This window comes from Pteronotus mesoamericanus, unplaced genomic scaffold, assembly GCF_021234165.1.
Source record: "Pteronotus mesoamericanus isolate MK-2021 breed Mesoamerican mustached bat unplaced genomic scaffold, CSHL_Meso_final contig_27, whole genome shotgun sequence".
In the NCBI taxonomy this organism is placed as follows: domain Eukaryota; kingdom Metazoa; phylum Chordata; class Mammalia; order Chiroptera; family Mormoopidae; genus Pteronotus; species Pteronotus mesoamericanus.
In genome coordinates this window covers 17,415,700-17,432,602 of record NW_026555115.1, presented here as the reverse complement: position 1 = coordinate 17,432,602, position 16,903 = coordinate 17,415,700, and the positions used below count along the sequence as shown (strand labels likewise).

General features: G+C 42.6%; 2 protein-coding genes across 3 annotated transcripts in view; one reads left to right on the top strand and one right to left on the bottom strand.

Annotated features, from left to right (window-relative positions):
- The window catches only part of WDR33 (WD repeat domain 33), a 90,102-nt gene extending 78,910 nt beyond the window's left edge, over window positions 1-11,192 (top strand). For both annotated transcript variants that reach the window (XM_054575060.1, XM_054575059.1), the window contains 5 exons: window positions 2,232-2,670; window positions 7,215-7,378; window positions 7,479-7,571; window positions 8,274-8,489; window positions 10,308-11,192. In XM_054575060.1, coding sequence (XP_054431035.1) covers window positions 2,232-2,670; window positions 7,215-7,378; window positions 7,479-7,571; window positions 8,274-8,489; window positions 10,308-10,484 — 1,089 coding nt within the window. In that variant the 3' untranslated portion in view covers window positions 10,485-11,192. The remainder of the gene's footprint in view (window positions 1-2,231; window positions 2,671-7,214; window positions 7,379-7,478; window positions 7,572-8,273; window positions 8,490-10,307) is intronic.
- Window positions 11,193-11,722: 530 nt separating this feature from the next.
- Window positions 11,723-15,204, bottom strand: SFT2D3 (SFT2 domain containing 3). The gene has a single exon (XM_054575058.1). The coding sequence runs from the start codon at window positions 14,992-14,994 to the stop codon at window positions 14,353-14,355; it is 642 nt and encodes a 213-aa protein (XP_054431033.1). The 5' UTR covers window positions 14,995-15,204; the 3' UTR covers window positions 11,723-14,352.
- Between the last annotated feature and the right edge of the window lie 1,699 nt (window positions 15,205-16,903).

Sequence of the window (16,903 nt, the reverse complement as noted above, 5' to 3'; positions counted from 1 at the left end):
CCACATAAATAGCTGAAACTGGAATAAAGTGGGCTGCAGACTGTTGGAGACTTAGGGGAAAGATAGGACTGTGAGGGACTATAGATGGAGGGAAGTCAGGAGGTGGAGTTGTATCAGTGGGAGGACACAAACCAGAGAACCTGAGTACTATGGAGATTGCATTTCAAAGAGCTTCATTCCTTTTAGTTTTAATTGGCTAAGCCCACAGCACCCTGTGGTACACCTTACGGTTCTTGCCCCATTTTATCAGATTAAGTAGAGTCCTTGTCAGCATTTTTCAGCCCTTGGACTTTGGGAATTTAAAGCTTAGTCTTGAATGTATGTAAGGTGTTAGAGATAGGAGTAAAGGAATTAGAATGTTTAATTTAATCCCACGTTATGGAATTGGTGGCCAATAGGGAAAAGAGATAATAAGCATCAAGAACCAACCTTTGGAATTTGGGGACCCTAAGAAGTCTTTTATCCACAAGGTATAGCCATCAACAAACTGAGAGCCTGCCTCTCTTCCTTTCCCCTACCCTGTGTCTGTCTCCACCTATTTCCCTCTCCTTGTTCTTCCCCTTTTCTCTTTCTCTCTCTCTCCCTCTCCTCCTTTTTCTCTTTCTTTCTTCCCCCTCTCTTTTTCCTCCCAGGGACCAAAGGGAGAAGGGAGAGCCGAGAAAGGGGCCCTGCCATCCCCTACTGGATTAACCAGCGCTGCCGCCCCATCACCGGTGGCCACATCCCTTCTAATTTGTAGTGGTGGGTTTCTTTCCTTTGATGAGCAGGGTACTTTTAAACAGATAGAGGTAATGGGAGGATTATATACATAGGTAAGTCCAAATGGAATAATGTTCATCATCCTCAGGTCACACATCTGCTGTATCTAAGGTCACACCAAGTTCAAACAGCACAATGCCAGAGATAAACCATTAGCTGCAGGAATACACTGAAGGGTGAGGGTCCTATCTACCATAAGGAAACAGATCTAGGATATTTGCAGACTAAGCATGGAGAGGACTGGTTTCACAGAGGAGAGGAGAGAACCCTTCAAATGATACATTTTTATATTCAGATTTCCAACTTTTTTATACATATTTGAATAATGAGTGGGATTTAAATAGCCAAGAGAAATGAACAGAAATGAAGGAGGCAGGACGTTGGAAGGGTGAGAATTACGGCTGCCTATGATACCAGGAAATCAAATTCAAAGAGTAAATGGCATGAGCGGTGCAGGTGGAGGACTTACATTGAAGTAAAATATTTTGTTTCAGAGGCAGAGTGTCCCTTTGTATCCACTTTCCAAAAATGTTTGGTTTAAATTGTATGTTGACAGAAAACAAGTATTCCTATATAATGGCTGAAGAAGTCAGGAAGACAGATCCCTTCAGTGTTATGGGGTAGCTAATTTAACCATAACAAGTTTAATTAGTCTCTTTCCATTTTTATTCAGTACTTTTAATATATTACATATGTTCAAATATTTTTAAAAAATCTCTAGTGGGTTTCCAAACACTGTTTGCAAGGAATGGTGATAATATAGATGAGGAATATCATTCATAGAAAGGGGCAGAAAAATTGTTCATATAAACCTTAAAACTGAAGTATAGTGAGGCTCTTTGGTCACCAAGCAGTTATAAGAGAAGCCCATGGTTCCATGGTCCTTACAGAAGATTTTGTTAAGAATCAAAGTGTGAGTTAACAAATCACGTTAAATGAACTGGGGGTTAAAGGAGTGACATCATAGATGGTTGCAGGTAGCCCAGTGCCCTGTGATGGGCTTTGCAGGCCCTTGTAAGTGTGGGGCTGGGTGGTGGGGGCAGGTGCCTGGCTTGGCTTCCTGCCCTGCCCTGTGCATTTTCTCATCTCCTCCCTGGGAATGGAGATGGTGGACAGAATGAAGTCACTGAAAGAATGGAGGCAGGGGAGGGAAGCTCAGTTTTATTCCAGTGAGGCTTTCGTATGTTTTCAAAATTAATCACTATATTATAAGGTGGTTACATTTGAGATTAGTAATTTGCTCTAGGTCAGATTCCTTAATTAGTGGGTGATGAAGTGGAAAATCTTCACCACAAGACCCTAGTTTTCTTCATTATATAATGCCTTAGAGACACTTGTCTCCTAGTATGCTGAGAACCAAGGAGGAAAACTTAAATAAAAGGATGCCTTCTAAAACATTATGATGCTGAAAACCAGACCTATGTTGGCAAGATTCCTGGAAGACATGGTAAAAGCAGCTTTGTTTCCCATAGGTGACTCACGGGGCCCTCCAAACCATCACATGGGCCCACTGTCAGAGAGGCGGCATGACCAGAACAGTGGACCTGAACATGGTCCAGACAGGGGACCTTTCCGGGGCGGCCAGGACTGCAGGGGACCCCCTGATAGGCGCGGCCCTCACCCTGACTTCCCTGATGACTTCAGCAGACCAGATGACTTCCATCCTGACAAGCGCTTTGGCCACCGATTACGTGAATTTGAGGGGCGAGGAGGACCTTTACCACAAGAAGAGAAGTGGAGGCGAGGGGGCCCCGGGCCTCCATTTCCTCCTGATCACAGGGAATTCAGCGAGGGGGATGGCCGGGGCTCAGCCCGGGGCCCTCCAGGTGCATGGGAAGGCCGCAGACCTGGAGATGAGCGATTCCCCCGGGATCCTGAGGACCCACGTTTTCGAGGGCGCAGAGAAGAAAGGTGGGGCAGATACTTTGTGGGTTTATTTCTTCTTCCCTGGAACTTTGTATCTCCCCCTGCCCCCCAACAAAGTCTCTTTTCTTTTCCACTTCTAGCACTACTCTCTTCCTGTTTTGCAGTTAGACTTTATATATATATATATATGGGTGGGTGGGTGGGTGTGTGTGTGTAGATACACACACACACACACACATATATATGTTTTTTAACATTTATGTGGCCCTTTTTGTCTTTACAATTTAGAAGTCATTTTCTTTCTGCTTATCTTTTGGTGGTTTTAAAGTGATGGGAGGATATGTATACTATAAAGTTTCTTGAGTTTGATTAGAAATCCCCAGGTTCTCTTGATTAAAATGAAGAAATCATACATATATTTAGGTTAAGAATAAAGGAATTGTTAAATAGTTTTTGTGAAATTGCCTAAAGATCCTAACAAAATGAAATCAAGCTGAAAAATAATCTTGTTGTTAAAGTAGATCAAGGTCAAGCTTGAACACTCCACTTGATTGGAGTAAAAAAGGGATACAGGAAACACGGAGGGGAAAAAACAAAAAAACATAAGTAGGAAAAACAAGAATTAGTGAAATTTCAAGTGAAACTCAATAATCAATAGTGATAATTAAGTGTTTACTATGTGCTAGAAAGCCTCACTTAATTGTTTCAGTAAACTATGAGACAGGTGTTACTGTAAGTGTTTTACAGACGAGGGATCATAGTGCCCATGCTTTTCAACATGCCTGCCTTCACTGCTTCGGTGTTCCCTCCCATGTCTTTTCCCATTACAGCTCTCTCACTAGTGTTGTTAGTAGGTAACTGAGTTAAGTGCTGGCAATTCCCATCCTAATGGGGTGTGTTAGAAGAGATTGGCTAATGAAAGGGCCATGAGGGTGAAGAGAGGGTTAAGGAAAGCAGCTATCAAAAGGGAGTTTTGAAAAAACAAAATGTAAGGTTTTTCATAAAGGCCCAGTTTTCATAAGGGCCTTTCTTTATGATATCCAATATTCACTTTGAAATGGCTTTTTGTATCTGCGAGTGCCTCATTCCCAATGGCTTTCGCATCAACATGACTAAGTAATTTCTTGAATCCCTCCATTTGTGCAAAGTCTCAGATTTTAGTAAGCCTCAGTTTGTATTACATTTCATCTGTTGGTGACAGACTCACAGCCTAAACTCTTGTGCTTTTTCCAGTTTTGTGCTCATCTTCATATATGCCAGTTGTTCCTTTTGTGCTTACTATTTTCTTTGCCTGGGACTCAATTTCCCAAGTATTTGTGGCTCACTCCCAATTAGATCTCTCCTCCTGTTATATACCCAGTTCCTTTACTCTGCTTCCTATGTCTTCATAGCACTTAGTGCTGTGTGACACTAAGTAATATATTTATTTCTTTATTACCCATATCTCCCAGAAGCACCACATCTTCTGAAGGGCAGGGGCTTTGTTCATCCACCACTGTGTCCTCGGGACCTAGAGTAGTAGTGGTGTCATAGAAGGTGCTCAGTAACTTGAAGAAATGAATCTGTTCAATAAGAAGAGGCATTTGAGAGAGGTCAGTTTATTAGGAGCTCAGGTTGCCATAACCAAATAGCATAGACTAAGTGGCTTAAACAATAGAAATCTGTTGAGTTGGCCAAAAAGTCTTACTTTTTTTCCCTAACAGGTACATGTTCCATTTTCACTGACAACTTTATCAATTTGGATATTTTGAGTATGTCAGCTATCTCCCACTATTGGCTTCTAATGGGCCGGGGCCAGGGATGCTGCTAAACATCTTCCAATACATAAGACAGCCCCACAGCAAAGAATTATTTGGTCAAAATGTCAGTAGTATCAAGAAACTTCGCAAACCACTTATGACACATTCAATCATACACAACACCTTCTCTGTACACTGCACAAATTTTTTTTTTTTGCATTTCATTTGTGTTTTTGCCTTTCTTGAAACAATAAAGCATAATACACTGAAAATGTTGCGTGTTTTCTTCTATCTTCAATATTAAAATGGCTGCACAAAAATTCACCAGTTTTGATAAGGTTTTTTTTTAATGCATGCTGATATAACAGCTGTCATAATACAGCGTAACAAAATTGTTTCGAATGAAGTTAAAGACAACTAAGCACTATCAGAGCCATCATATGGAAAAAAACTTAACGGACTTTTTGGCCAACCCAATATTTTCTCACAGTTCTGGAGGCTGTAAGTTCCAGATCACAATCCAGCAGGATTGGTTTTTTGGTGAGACTTCTCTTCCTGGACACCTCCCTGTGTCCTCACATGGAAGAGGGACAGAGTGAGAAAGTTCTCTCTGGCATCTCTTCTTGTAAGGACACTAATCCCATCATGAGGGCCCCACTCCATTAATCTCATCTAACTCTAATTGCCTCTCAAAGGCCATCTCCAAATATCACTTTGGGGTTAGGGTTTCAACATACGAATTTTTTCAGGGGACTTAAGTATTTAGACCATAACATGAGCTGTTTTCTAATTAGGGCAACTTAGATCCTCCCTCTCCTTTTGTACCAAAGAAGAGTCCCACTGTGTTTGGGGCTTCTACCCTGACTCTGTCTCAGGGAAACAGACCTCTCTGCTTTTACTCTTCTTGCTCCACTCATCTCCTGGTCACTTCTACACTCACCATACATTGTTATTCAGCCAGTATTCTGGTCACAGTTCCTTTGCTTGCAGGAACATGATTCAAAAGTTACTTCAGGGCCAAGAAAGTTATTAAAAAGATAGCTGAGTGGTGGAGTGGAAAAGGGGAATATTTTTTTACAGTAAAACACCAAGTAGTAAGTTTAGGAGGAGTGACAGAATTAGAAAATCACTTCTTGTATAGCAATTAATGTCATAGTTGATTCAAGCAAGGATCATCAATGGGTGCTAAAACCATTGGGTAAAAGATTGTGGGGAAACAGGTGAATCTCACACCCCACAGATCACTTAGTTGCAAAGGAGAAAATGTGTCTTTGGAACAGTGAAATTTGTTCACCATACCACTTGTACATCATAAATAGTGAGACAAACTGGTGTCACTGAGAAGGTATAAGTAATTTGGCTAAGAATGAGGAAACATCAGAAAAAGTCAAATTGTGGTACGTTCCATAAAACAGCTGGGTGGACCTTTCAAAAATGTCAAGATCACAAAAGATAAAGGAGGGGGGGACTGTTCTAGATTACAGTAGAGCAGAGAGATGTGACTACTGAATAACAATGTGATTATGATTGAAATCCATATTTCAAAACGTAAAGGACATTTTGAGAACAACTGGAGAGAGCTGAATGAGACTATAGAATGAATAATATTACATGTTAGGGTAGTAATGTTATTACATAGGAGAAATCGTGTTCATTGAAGAAACATGCTGAAGTATTCAGGGCTGAAGCATCACATTGGCAGCTGATTTTAGAATGGTTTAGACATGAATTTGGAAACAAGTGAATAAAGAGCAGATACAGCACATGTGCAAATTATTAAGAACTGATTAGGTGAAGGATGTATGGGATTGTTCCATTTTTTTCAACTTTACTGTTAATTGTGAAATTTTCAAAACAAAATGGAGTATAAAAAGTACTTGAATGGAGACTCAAGAGAAAGTAGAAGGCCTAGTCCGAAAGGAAGTCAAGGGCACGTGGCCCATGCAGACCAGTCCTATGCCCTTACCACCACCTGACCGTTTCCTCACTTTCTGTGGTCTGTTGGTGAGCTCCTGCCGGCAGGCCCTTGTTCTGCTTCTCACAGGCTGCGGCTGCTTCCACAACACTCTGGGCCAATTTACCTTCCCTAGTCCAGAATTCACTGGTGAATTCACAGAGAGGCAGTGAGGTTGTTAACCTGCCAGAGCACCAGCCTGCCCATAAGCCAGATACCCACCTGAACACCAGTCAGCTGTGAGACGGTCCCACTGAGGAAGTTCATAGTCACCCCTGAGCAGAGACTGTGCAGTGGGCCAGGGCAGATGGCAAGATAGATGCCCCAGAACAAATCTAGTACAGTTGGCAGGCATGAATCTATACACTCCTTTTTTCTGATGATATCAGTAATAAGTATTCATTATAAAATTTTAAATGATAATGAAAATATTTAGGAAGCAAATATGTGGTAAGAAGCCTGGGCCAAAGGGCAGAACTGGCTGAGTTCAAATGTGAACGCTTAGGTATGTCCTTAAATAAATGATTTAACCTCTCTGTCTCAGTGTACTCATGGGTAGAAGAGAGTTAATCATGGTGGTTATGAGGATGAAATGGAATGAATTATACATGTAAGGAACTTGGCATGATATTAGCACTTAAAAAATGCTCACTACTATTATTGCTAAAAACCTGAAAGAAAATGAAAATAATCCTACATTCTGATGTGTTTATTTCCTGCCTATTTTTGCCTGTAATATTGGGATTGTAACATGGGTGCTTTATACAATGCACAATTTTACTTTGTTTTTTCCCAGTTAATGTTTTATCATATTTTTTTATATGCTTCTTTGAGACATGAACTTAGAACTGGAAGATGTTTCATTGGGTGGACGTTCTGCTGTTTTTTCCTCACAGCTTCAGAAGAGGAGCCCCCCAGAGACATGAAGGCCGGGCTCCCCCAAGGGGCAGGGATGGTTTTCCTGGTCCTGAAGACTTTGGTCCAGAGGAGAGTTTTGATGCTTCTGATGAAGCTGCCCGCGGAAGAGATCTCCGGGGACGAGGCCGGGGTGCCCCACGAGGTACGCACTAAGGACACTAGCTCTGGGAAGAGCAGGGGTGGAGTAAATGTTTGGGAACACACCTGAAATAGTCTGTGTGTTGTTTTGTTCCACTATGTAGGAGGAAGGAAGGGTTTACTTCCTACTCCTGATGAGTTCCCCCGTTTTGAAGGAGGACGGAAACCAGACTCCTGGGATGGAAACAGAGAGCCAGGTAAGGAAGAACTGCCCATGGCTTATGGTAACTCAAGAAAAGTAGTTCAAGGACTCCTGGGGGACTGAGACCCTCCTCCAGGTCCACCAGATCCTCTTTTTTCCAACTCATATCTCCACACGAGGCTGGATTATTTCCCAACCTTCACCCAACAGCATTCTGTTACAGGGGATTAGAGACTGAATGCAGAAACAGATGACAGAATCCAGCTTTCTCATTTCTCTATAAATGATCCAGACATTTATAACGGGATTTATTTAAATATGAAACAATAACATTCTTTTCACCAAAGTGTTTTGTTTTTGGAAAGTATAGGTAAGAGAATTAGTTTTCTCAGTCTTAATTGCTAATGTGGTAAGTATCAGTAGATGTAACTCTCATAAGTGAAATCCCTTTGGGGTGCTCAGTAACTTTTAACAGTGTAAAGACCTCCTGAGACTAAAAAGTTTGAGATCCACTTTTCTGGACCTTACCTGCCTCTTAAGTGGTATGTCAATTTCTAATCTTCACTTGTTTAATATACTCATGGTGTGACTTATACTTGGCAGGTATTCAGCGAGTGAGTGTTTCTAGCATGATTATCAGTTCTCAAGTTTCTATGTAATTCTTCTTAACAGTATAATTTCCGTCTGCTGTAGGTCACACTCTAATATAATGAGACTGTCAGATTCTTAGCCTTGTCCATCTTTGTTTCTATTTCAGGGCCAGGTCATGAACATTTTCGTGATGCTCCCCGCCCGGATCATCCTCCTCATGATGGTCATTCCCCAGCTGGCAGAGAACGATCCTCTTCCCTCCAAGGCATGGACATGGCATCTTTGCCACCCCGAAAGCGCCCCTGGCATGATGGACCAGGCACTTCTGAGCACAGAGAAATGGAAGCCCCAGGGGGTCCTTCTGAGGATCGAGGAGGCAAAGGTAAGCAGAGGCCAGAGATTCCAGGTCTGAGCTGTGGATGCCACTGGCCTGCCAAGAAGGCTGCAGGGGCCACTGGAGGCCTCATCTCTAGGCCAGATCCATCCCAGAGAAGTCCTGTTCCATTTCTCTCCTCCTAGGGTGTCAAGGGTCTTTTCTCCATTCTACCCTCCAGGGCTTAGGCTGTGTAAAGGCAAACAATCCCAAATGTGGTACAAATTGCAGTTTGCTTGGGCTCACCCCGCAGCGAGTCAGAGCTCCCTCATGAAAGCTCAGTGTCCTGCACTTGCTTTCAAGAATCTCTGCCTTGTTCAAGTTTAGCTCTTTGTCAGGATGCCCAGTATGGTCTCTGCCGATGGTACTTTCTGTGACTCCTGCTCTCCCTGGCAAATGTGCGCTCCACTGATGGCTGCTCTGAGCCCTGGAGGGTCTCATCAGTGGCAGGTGGAATTGCCCTCTTCCAGGTTCTCGGGGTTTTTTTTAGCATGGGCCTGGAAGGAACACTTTGTACCCACAGTCACACACACTTTGGGGGACATTTTCTGGAAAGGGTTGTTTTCAGGTGTGGGCAATAGATTATTTCTACATCTTGAAACTGTGGATCTTTATTTTAGATGCAGCACTTTTAGCCAGGATCTGTAGCCACCAAATGCCAGCTTGCTACAACTCTGGCCTCAGGTTAAGCTGGGCTGTTGCATATGTGCTATGGTTTGGAAGCTGTTGGAACTGCCCATGGGCCCCAACTGGTGCCCACTCCTCAGTTAACCTGAGTCCCTGTGAAAGTTCTGGCTTTTGTTCTTGGCAGTTGTTTGGTTCTTCTCAGAGCAAACCCCTCAGAAATTACCTCATGTCACCAGATCTCATCCAAGCACACATTTTGTTGTTGGTCTATATGGTGGGCACTTCAGATACCTTTGTAGGTCCTGGGTGCAGCCACATGGCTAGTATGGAAATTACATCCCAGCTGATCACTTCTTTGCCCTTGCACCTTCTGGTGGGTCTAGGCTGCACTTTGTAAGAAAAGAAGCCGAAATTCATTTGGCTAGCTTTCCTAACCTCTTCATCTTAACTGGATACAATTTCACTCAAAAATTTAAGACAAAATAAAGTTGTCAACAGTCTTCTGATAATGCATGATGGGAGAGGTAGACAAATCCTATCATCTCATGAGACAAAAACTTTTTAAGTGAGAATTTTAATAAGTAAAGTTTGTGTCCAAATCTGGAACAAATAACACTATCCCTGGAAGAAATCATTCTAAAAGCTAGTGTTTTTCTTTCTATGCTTCTGTTTTTTGATAAATGTTATTTCACTATTTAAAAGGAAATCAAAAGTGCCACAGTTGTGGGATAAGCACGCAAGCACTTATTCTTACTTGTAATTACCATCATCACAGTTACTTCCAAAGTTTAAGTTTAGTGCTTTTCAGACTTCCTTCAGAATACCTCTGGTAGCACAGGAAGGTGAAGATACACCTCCTATGGACTAGAGAAATGACCTAGTGTCATGACTCTTAGAAGGTGCTTTGTCTTTATCTCTTGGCTTCCTGTTGTCTCCGTGACACACCCTTTGGGAACAGGTGTCTAATTGATGTGGAAGAGCATGGATACATGCCAGGATGAGAATGAGACAGTGGTCAAGAAGTGGAGGCAGTTTTAGTGCTTCCAATGCTGATGTCAGAACTTTGTATTAAAGAAAGACCCAGAAGTGTTCTGCTGCCATAACAGAATAAAAGTTTGTACCAAGAATTATCAAGTCTCTGATACCAAAAAAAAAAAAAAAAAAAAAAAAATCACATGTGAAATCAATGTTTCCTTTCAGGCCGAGGGGGCCCAGGACCTTCCCAAAGAGTGCCAAAGTCCGGGCGTTCCAGTTCCTTGGATGGAGATCACCATGATGGATACCACAGAGATGAACCTTTTGGGGGCCCTCCAGGCAGTGGTACACCTTCCAGAGGGGTCCGGAGTGGCACTAACTGGGGAAGAGGGAGTAACATGAACTCTGGCCCACCAAGGCGAGGAGCTTCAAGGGGTGGTGGAAGGGGTCGGTAGAAGGTGGGCATGAGTACCCCTCAGCATCTCTGGACAGTATTTAAGAACTTCTTGTGGACTTACCAAGAGAAACAAAAGGAAACCTGCACCTTGTAGCCCTGAACTCTTGTTCTGGGGCAGCTGAATTCCAGGAGCCCCTAATGAGGTCTTCAAGATGAAGAGACTGCTGCTGGTCACCCAGAGTAGCTGGCCTTTTGTCCTGTATACCCTCACTGCCCCAGCTCCTACATTGTTTTGTGAAGATAGAAGCTGGAATTGTTTTTTGTTTTTTTTAAGTGTCAGGAGACAAGAAGCACCTCCTCCACAAATTTAAGTTCATGCCCGATTGGAAATTTGTTTCTATATGTACAGTTTGTCAGAAAAAAACATTGTTTTTGTATGAATACAGAATGTGATTTATGCAAGAAATAACAGAAAACAACTAGTTGTGAAGTGCTTGCCTTAAGGAAATCCTTAGTTTCCATTGTCAGTCTGTTGAGGGGTGTACAATTAGTGCTTATATTGGGAGCATACTTGATGAAACGTCTAAGTCGAGGGTGTCCAAACTCTGGCATCTCTGCGCCGCACTGGAAGAAAAGTTGTCTTGGGCCATACATTAAATACATTGCAACATGTAATCACAAAAAAATTTCATAATGTTTTAAGTAAATTTATGATTTTGTGATGGGCCACATTCACATCCAGCTTGGGTTGCATGCAGCTTGGGCCACAGGTTGGATACCTCTGCCTAAGTCAGTCATCTAAATTAATTTCACCTGTAAACTTTTTGCTTTGGCAGAAGGAAAATTATGCTCAGAAGAAAAAAATATTCTGGTTATCCAGGTAGGGGCTCTCCCTTAGGTACACCTAGTAGTCACCTTAGACTTGAATTGCCTTGTTTCTGACTAGAGGAACTTGATACAAGCCAGAAATTAACTACATGTACCCTTTTGACTACGGTAAATCATTTCACAAATTGTTTAAATTGAAAAGACTAGACCAAAATGTCTGAAACAGTTTTGCGAAACTTCAATAATTTCCTCTTCCGATAATAGCTCTGTGAAAATACTAATTTTAAGGCAGAGGATAGTCCTAACTTTAGGTAAGCCAGGAAGTTCTTATCTACACAAATTACTTTAAATACATTTGGCCCAGTTTGGACTGGATGCCAAAAGTTCAGTTTGAGATAACTCCGAAATACTCTCTATACTGACCCTTACTTTGTTTTTATAGGAAGAAAGATTTTTTTTATTCAATGGCAAGTCCATAGTGTCCCTAGTACTGCCAGCCTCAGTTTGGCATTAGAGACAAGTTTGCTTGGCACACTTAGCGCTGCAAGTTCCAGTAGTTGCTTAAGAAAATCCCTTTTCTAAGGGATAGTTGGACAGTATGTAAAAATCTGGCTCTCTACTAATGTAAAAATGGTAAAAGCTAAGTTATTTCTGCAGATAGAAAAGCAATCATGATGCTTTTCGGGTATTAGAACCTATAAACGGTAAGTGAATAATTTTTACTTTACTTGGAAATTAAAAACAACTTACTAGCTCCTCACTATAAACACAAATAGGATGTTCAAGATTGCTTTAGGTTTGTGGATATTCTTTATTAGTCCTCCACTGGTATATCTTAAAAAGAAGTTGTCATTAATTCTGAAGCTGAAAAGGGATTCAGAGACCAAACCCTGATCAAAATCAGACTCCCTTTTGAGATTCATGTGGTAAGAAACTTCATCATCTTAACATTTTAGGGTTTAACTTTAAAACACAGTACTTCAGTAAGCAGATAACTAGATCACATTTTGAGTATGAATTCGTTAGAAAAAAGTGAAATCTCTACACTATATGAAATACTTAGGAAATACACATTTTAAAACACTGTAAAAATATATTGTGCTTTGAATTTTATGAAAGCTAGATTTTCAGTGTTGAATTCCTGAGAAAATGTTGGGAACACAATTTTTAGAAGTAACATCAACATAAAAATGTGCTAAACATAGTAAAATCTTAAGTTGTGAAAACTGTAAAGAAATTTAGATTTAGAGATATAACTAGGGGGTAGAAAGGGCAGCCAATTGCATAAGACATTAGAGTTAAATAAGTCACTCCCTGAAAATTGCATTTGCTTCTACAAACGCCCTCTTGGTTTTTCATTTTGAGGGCAGTAACCCTATTTACTCCTCCAGGAAGGCAGTATCCTTGAAAGCTTGTTTGGAGATTCTAGCAGGGGAGTGCAGCTACTCATACATCCTTGACCGAAAACGGTCCTCTCCTCTAATTGGGAAGGTCGTCCTCTTCCACCGAGTGTGCAGCTTTGGGAGGGTCACACATGGATGGATGAGGGAGGATGGGGATGCCCGACTAGCCAGCCAGATTGAGCCAAATTAACCCTGGCCATCAATGGAGTGACAGATGCCGCAGCTAGATCTCCCTCACATACCGAAGGCAGTATTCTTAACACTGTGGGTGGTGGGTGCACGAAGTAGCCTGTAAGCCTCCTGTGGATGTTGGTCACTGTAGTAGTGTCATTTCTTGTGGCAGGGACACCCATTAGGACCTAAGAATATAAATTTTGAGGTTGGTTGAAGAGGCAGTGCTCTACCGCTGCCTGACGTACCTATTTAGGCAACACTGGAATCCAACCCCAGAAAACAATTTTCAAATTGTGCACTCCAATTACAGAAAAGATGTTCTTAAGCTTAGTTGAAAATGGATGATTGAACAAATTTGAGGTTTGGCTCTGCAAGAAATTTTGATGTAAACAGAACTGAAATAGAATTTTAAAATTCTAAACACATTTTACATTCTAGTTACATATAATTAGTGACAACAACACAGTTTTATGGACACATCAGAATATTCAGCCCATACTTTCTGGAAATAAATTAAGATGTGCAATAGTCATGTAATTGCTGAATCTAAAAGAAGGAAATTTGGCAATTAGATTTGAAAAGCATCTCACATTGTATTAGGATTGGCTTACGATGTAAAAGTTTAAAAAGCAGATGGTAAAATTCAGAATGTTGATTAGACCACGATTTCCACCAAACATGGGAACTCTAGATGTAGAATTCTTTCTCCCAGGGGTCCCTCACCCCAGTTCTGCCCAAGAATCTTTCAGCACCTTACGAGGTACCGCGGTTCTTGGAGCAGAATATGTCCTTTTAAGGCCCATCACTTGCTTTTACTGTCAATAAAGATTTTTAGGTCCATCCTTTTCGTTATTAGTACAATTTTCCTCTTAACTTTATAAGGCACCATATTTACAACTTCGTCAAAAGAAAAAAAAGGTAAAGCCTCTTAACCAAAGTACTTCTAAAAAATCAGGTGGCTAAATTTCATGTTTAAACCGATAATATTATGGATCCACTCACATTGAAGAGAAAATTTTCAACAGCCAAAAAACAAGCTTATCTAGCTAAACTACAACCTACCACTGGATTTTTAAGATAAGGTAAAAGAGAAATCTAAGAAAAGTCACAAGGACAGCTAATTAGGGGACTTTTTTTTTTTTTTTAAAGTACTGTGAGCTTACATTTACTGTGGTCTTACATTAACCATGATTAATGCAAAAGCAATTCTTCGTAAATGTTTCACAGCACATCACCAACTCGACCAAATCTCGTTTTCAGAGCACAAGCTACCGACTGTAGGAGAATAAGTTGAAATTGAGGATCTTCTGAAACGGCTTGTATCTGTTATAAGCAGCCGCTCCGAGTCTGCAGATTAGCTGGCATGGTGAAGGCGGTCTTTGCCTGCGCCCTCTGGGAGCCAGTAGCTGCTGTCCTTGGCTCGGGGCGCTGGCGCCAAGATTTCTCACCCTTGCCCGTCCTAGGGTTCTCATACGGGCAGCACCTTGGAGAGACCGGCGCCGAGGCCCGTCCGTCCCAGTACTAACCGAAGCGCGGCGCTGGCGCCTCGAGGAAGCAACTCAATCAAGGCAGCTAACAGTGCGGCCACCTGTGCGCAGGCGCCCAGCGCCGTGAGCAACGTACTGCGTAAGGCCAGCGCCGCGTACAGCGTAGCGCCCAGCGCAGCCACGTAGAGCAGCGCAGCCCGCGACGGCGCCTCCTCGCAGCGGAGCAGACCTGTGTACGCTGCGTTGCCCCGCAGGATCGTTCCTCCAGCCAACGCTAAAGCGGAGCCCAGGGACCAGAGTATTCCGAACTTGCGGGCGTGCAGCAGCAACGCGGGCGCGTAGAGCGCGGCCAGGCCGAAGCAGAGCGTGGCCAGCAGCAGACATATGCCGCTCGCCGCAAGCCTCTGCGTCCGCGTCACATTCGGCAGGCATGCCGTGCCCGCCTCCGGCCCCGCGGAGCTTCGCGCCGACTTCCAGCGCAGGCCCAGCCACGCCACCGCTGTCCTGTCTCCCGCCTCGGTTTCCTCCGCCTTTTCCGGGACGAGCAGCGGCTCTGTGTCCGCTCGTCCGCCCGCTTTCCCCTGCGCCAGGTACTCCTGCAGCTCACGGTGGACGTCCGCCATCTTGGGCCGAGAGCTGCCACTCACTTCCGGCTCTCTGTTGCTGACGGAAGCTGCTCTCTCCTGGACTGCAGTTCCGCTGTGGCGCACGGGGTGGGGCGTGCCTGGTACACACTACTGTCTCCCGCAACCTGGGCAGGAGGCCTGGCCTGCCCATCTGCATTTACCTTACCAGCGCGGGACCTTGTTCTTTGTCTGGAGTGAGGCGTTGTTGCGGCCTAAGCAAATCATGTCAGCATTAAAAAGTTGGGGGCGGGGGTTGGTGTGGCTATTAGAAAGGTACGTGAGGGACTTGTAATGAAATTACTGGTATCTTACTTTTTTAATATAAATTTAAAGACGTAATTGGTCTTAAGTCATATGGGCAGCATGTCATCTAGCAGGCATAGAGGTACTCCTGTATTGCCTGTATATTGATCTTATGGATGTCAGTATCCTGGGTGTGCGGTATGAAGTTCTACAAGATGTTCCAGTTGGGAAAACTGGGTAAAGGGTACATGGGATCGCTGTATTTTTAAAACTGCTAATTTGCAATTCCTTTAATATGTTTAGTTTTTTTAAAAAGTTATGGCATGCAGGACTGGAAACGCAAATTGTAAGAAGCTACAGGCAGATGTGTGGAGAGTTTGGTAAGTTGTATTTATCAGCAAGGAGTGAAAAGAGGGGAAATTCTAGCCGTAGGCTAAGCAGTAAATTCATTGGCTTGTGTACAGGGAGAGATTCTTGACGACGTTTGTTGATAGGAAGTAATTTTCGGTTCATGTAGATCAAACCCTTACTGGAAATCACTTTCTCAGTCGTTAAGTTTCGTTTTCCAAAGGGCCCATGTGTGGAAGTCTCCATTCCATATCCTCTGGTTCCATTTTAGACTGGAAATCCCTTCACATTTGGTAATAACAGTGATCATCCTGATCACTTACTGTTGGCAAAATCGTTAAGATGGCTGCTATAAAGAAAAAAGCAATTTTGGTCAGATGTGGAGAAACTGAAATGCCTATACACTATTGGTAGGAATATAAGGTGGTACAATTGTTGTGGAAGTCAGTATGGCAGCTCTTCAAAAAATTAAAGAAATACCATATGACCTGGTAATTCTACTTCTGGGCATTTATTTGAAAGAATTTGCAGAGGCTGGTGTGGCTCAATGGATTGAGTTGCCAGCCTGCTAGCCAAAAGGTCAGGCTTTGGTTCCTAGTTGGGGCACATGCCAGGGTTGTGGGCCAGGCCCCCGGTTGGGGCTGTGTAAGAGGCAACCAGTTGATGTATCGCTTGCATATTGTGTTTCTCTCCCTCTTTCTCCCTGTCTTCCCCTTTCTAAAAATAAATCTAAAGACAAAAACTTTTAAACCGGGTCTTGAGGTACTTGTACACCACTGTTCATAGCAGCATTATTAATGATAGCCAAAGGGTATAATCAACCCAAGTGTCTACCAACAGATAAATGAACAGTAGTACGTACAGAAATGGAATATTACTCAGTGTTAAAAATGAAAGAAACTGTATATACAACATGAATGCACCTTAAAGACATAGGATACCAAGTGAAAGAGGCTAGTCACAAAAAGGCAAATACTGTATGATTCCACTTGTGAGGCACTTAGATCAAATCATTGAGACAAAGAAAAATGGTGGTACGTACTGATAATTACCTAATCATTTATACAGCTTTGAGGTGGAAAATCGATTGTTTTGTTCATTGTACAGATGAGGAAGACATACTATGAAGGTAAATAACACCCAAGGTTATTCCAAAAATTGGTGATAGGGTAGGGTTGTGAGTTTTTGGTTTGTAACTTTGTAAGCTTCTCTATATAAAGAGGGATTTCCTGGCAGTAGTAGTATATAAAGCCAGAAATCTGCTCTGGTTTGATTCTTGCACTAATAGGACATAGTAGAACCCTTTCTTGCCCCA

Coding starts and splice junctions, on each gene's coding strand:
- SFT2D3 (XM_054575058.1), bottom strand. CDS start 14,994: ATGGCGGACGTCCACCGTGAGCTGCAGGAGTACCTGGCGCAGGGGAAA.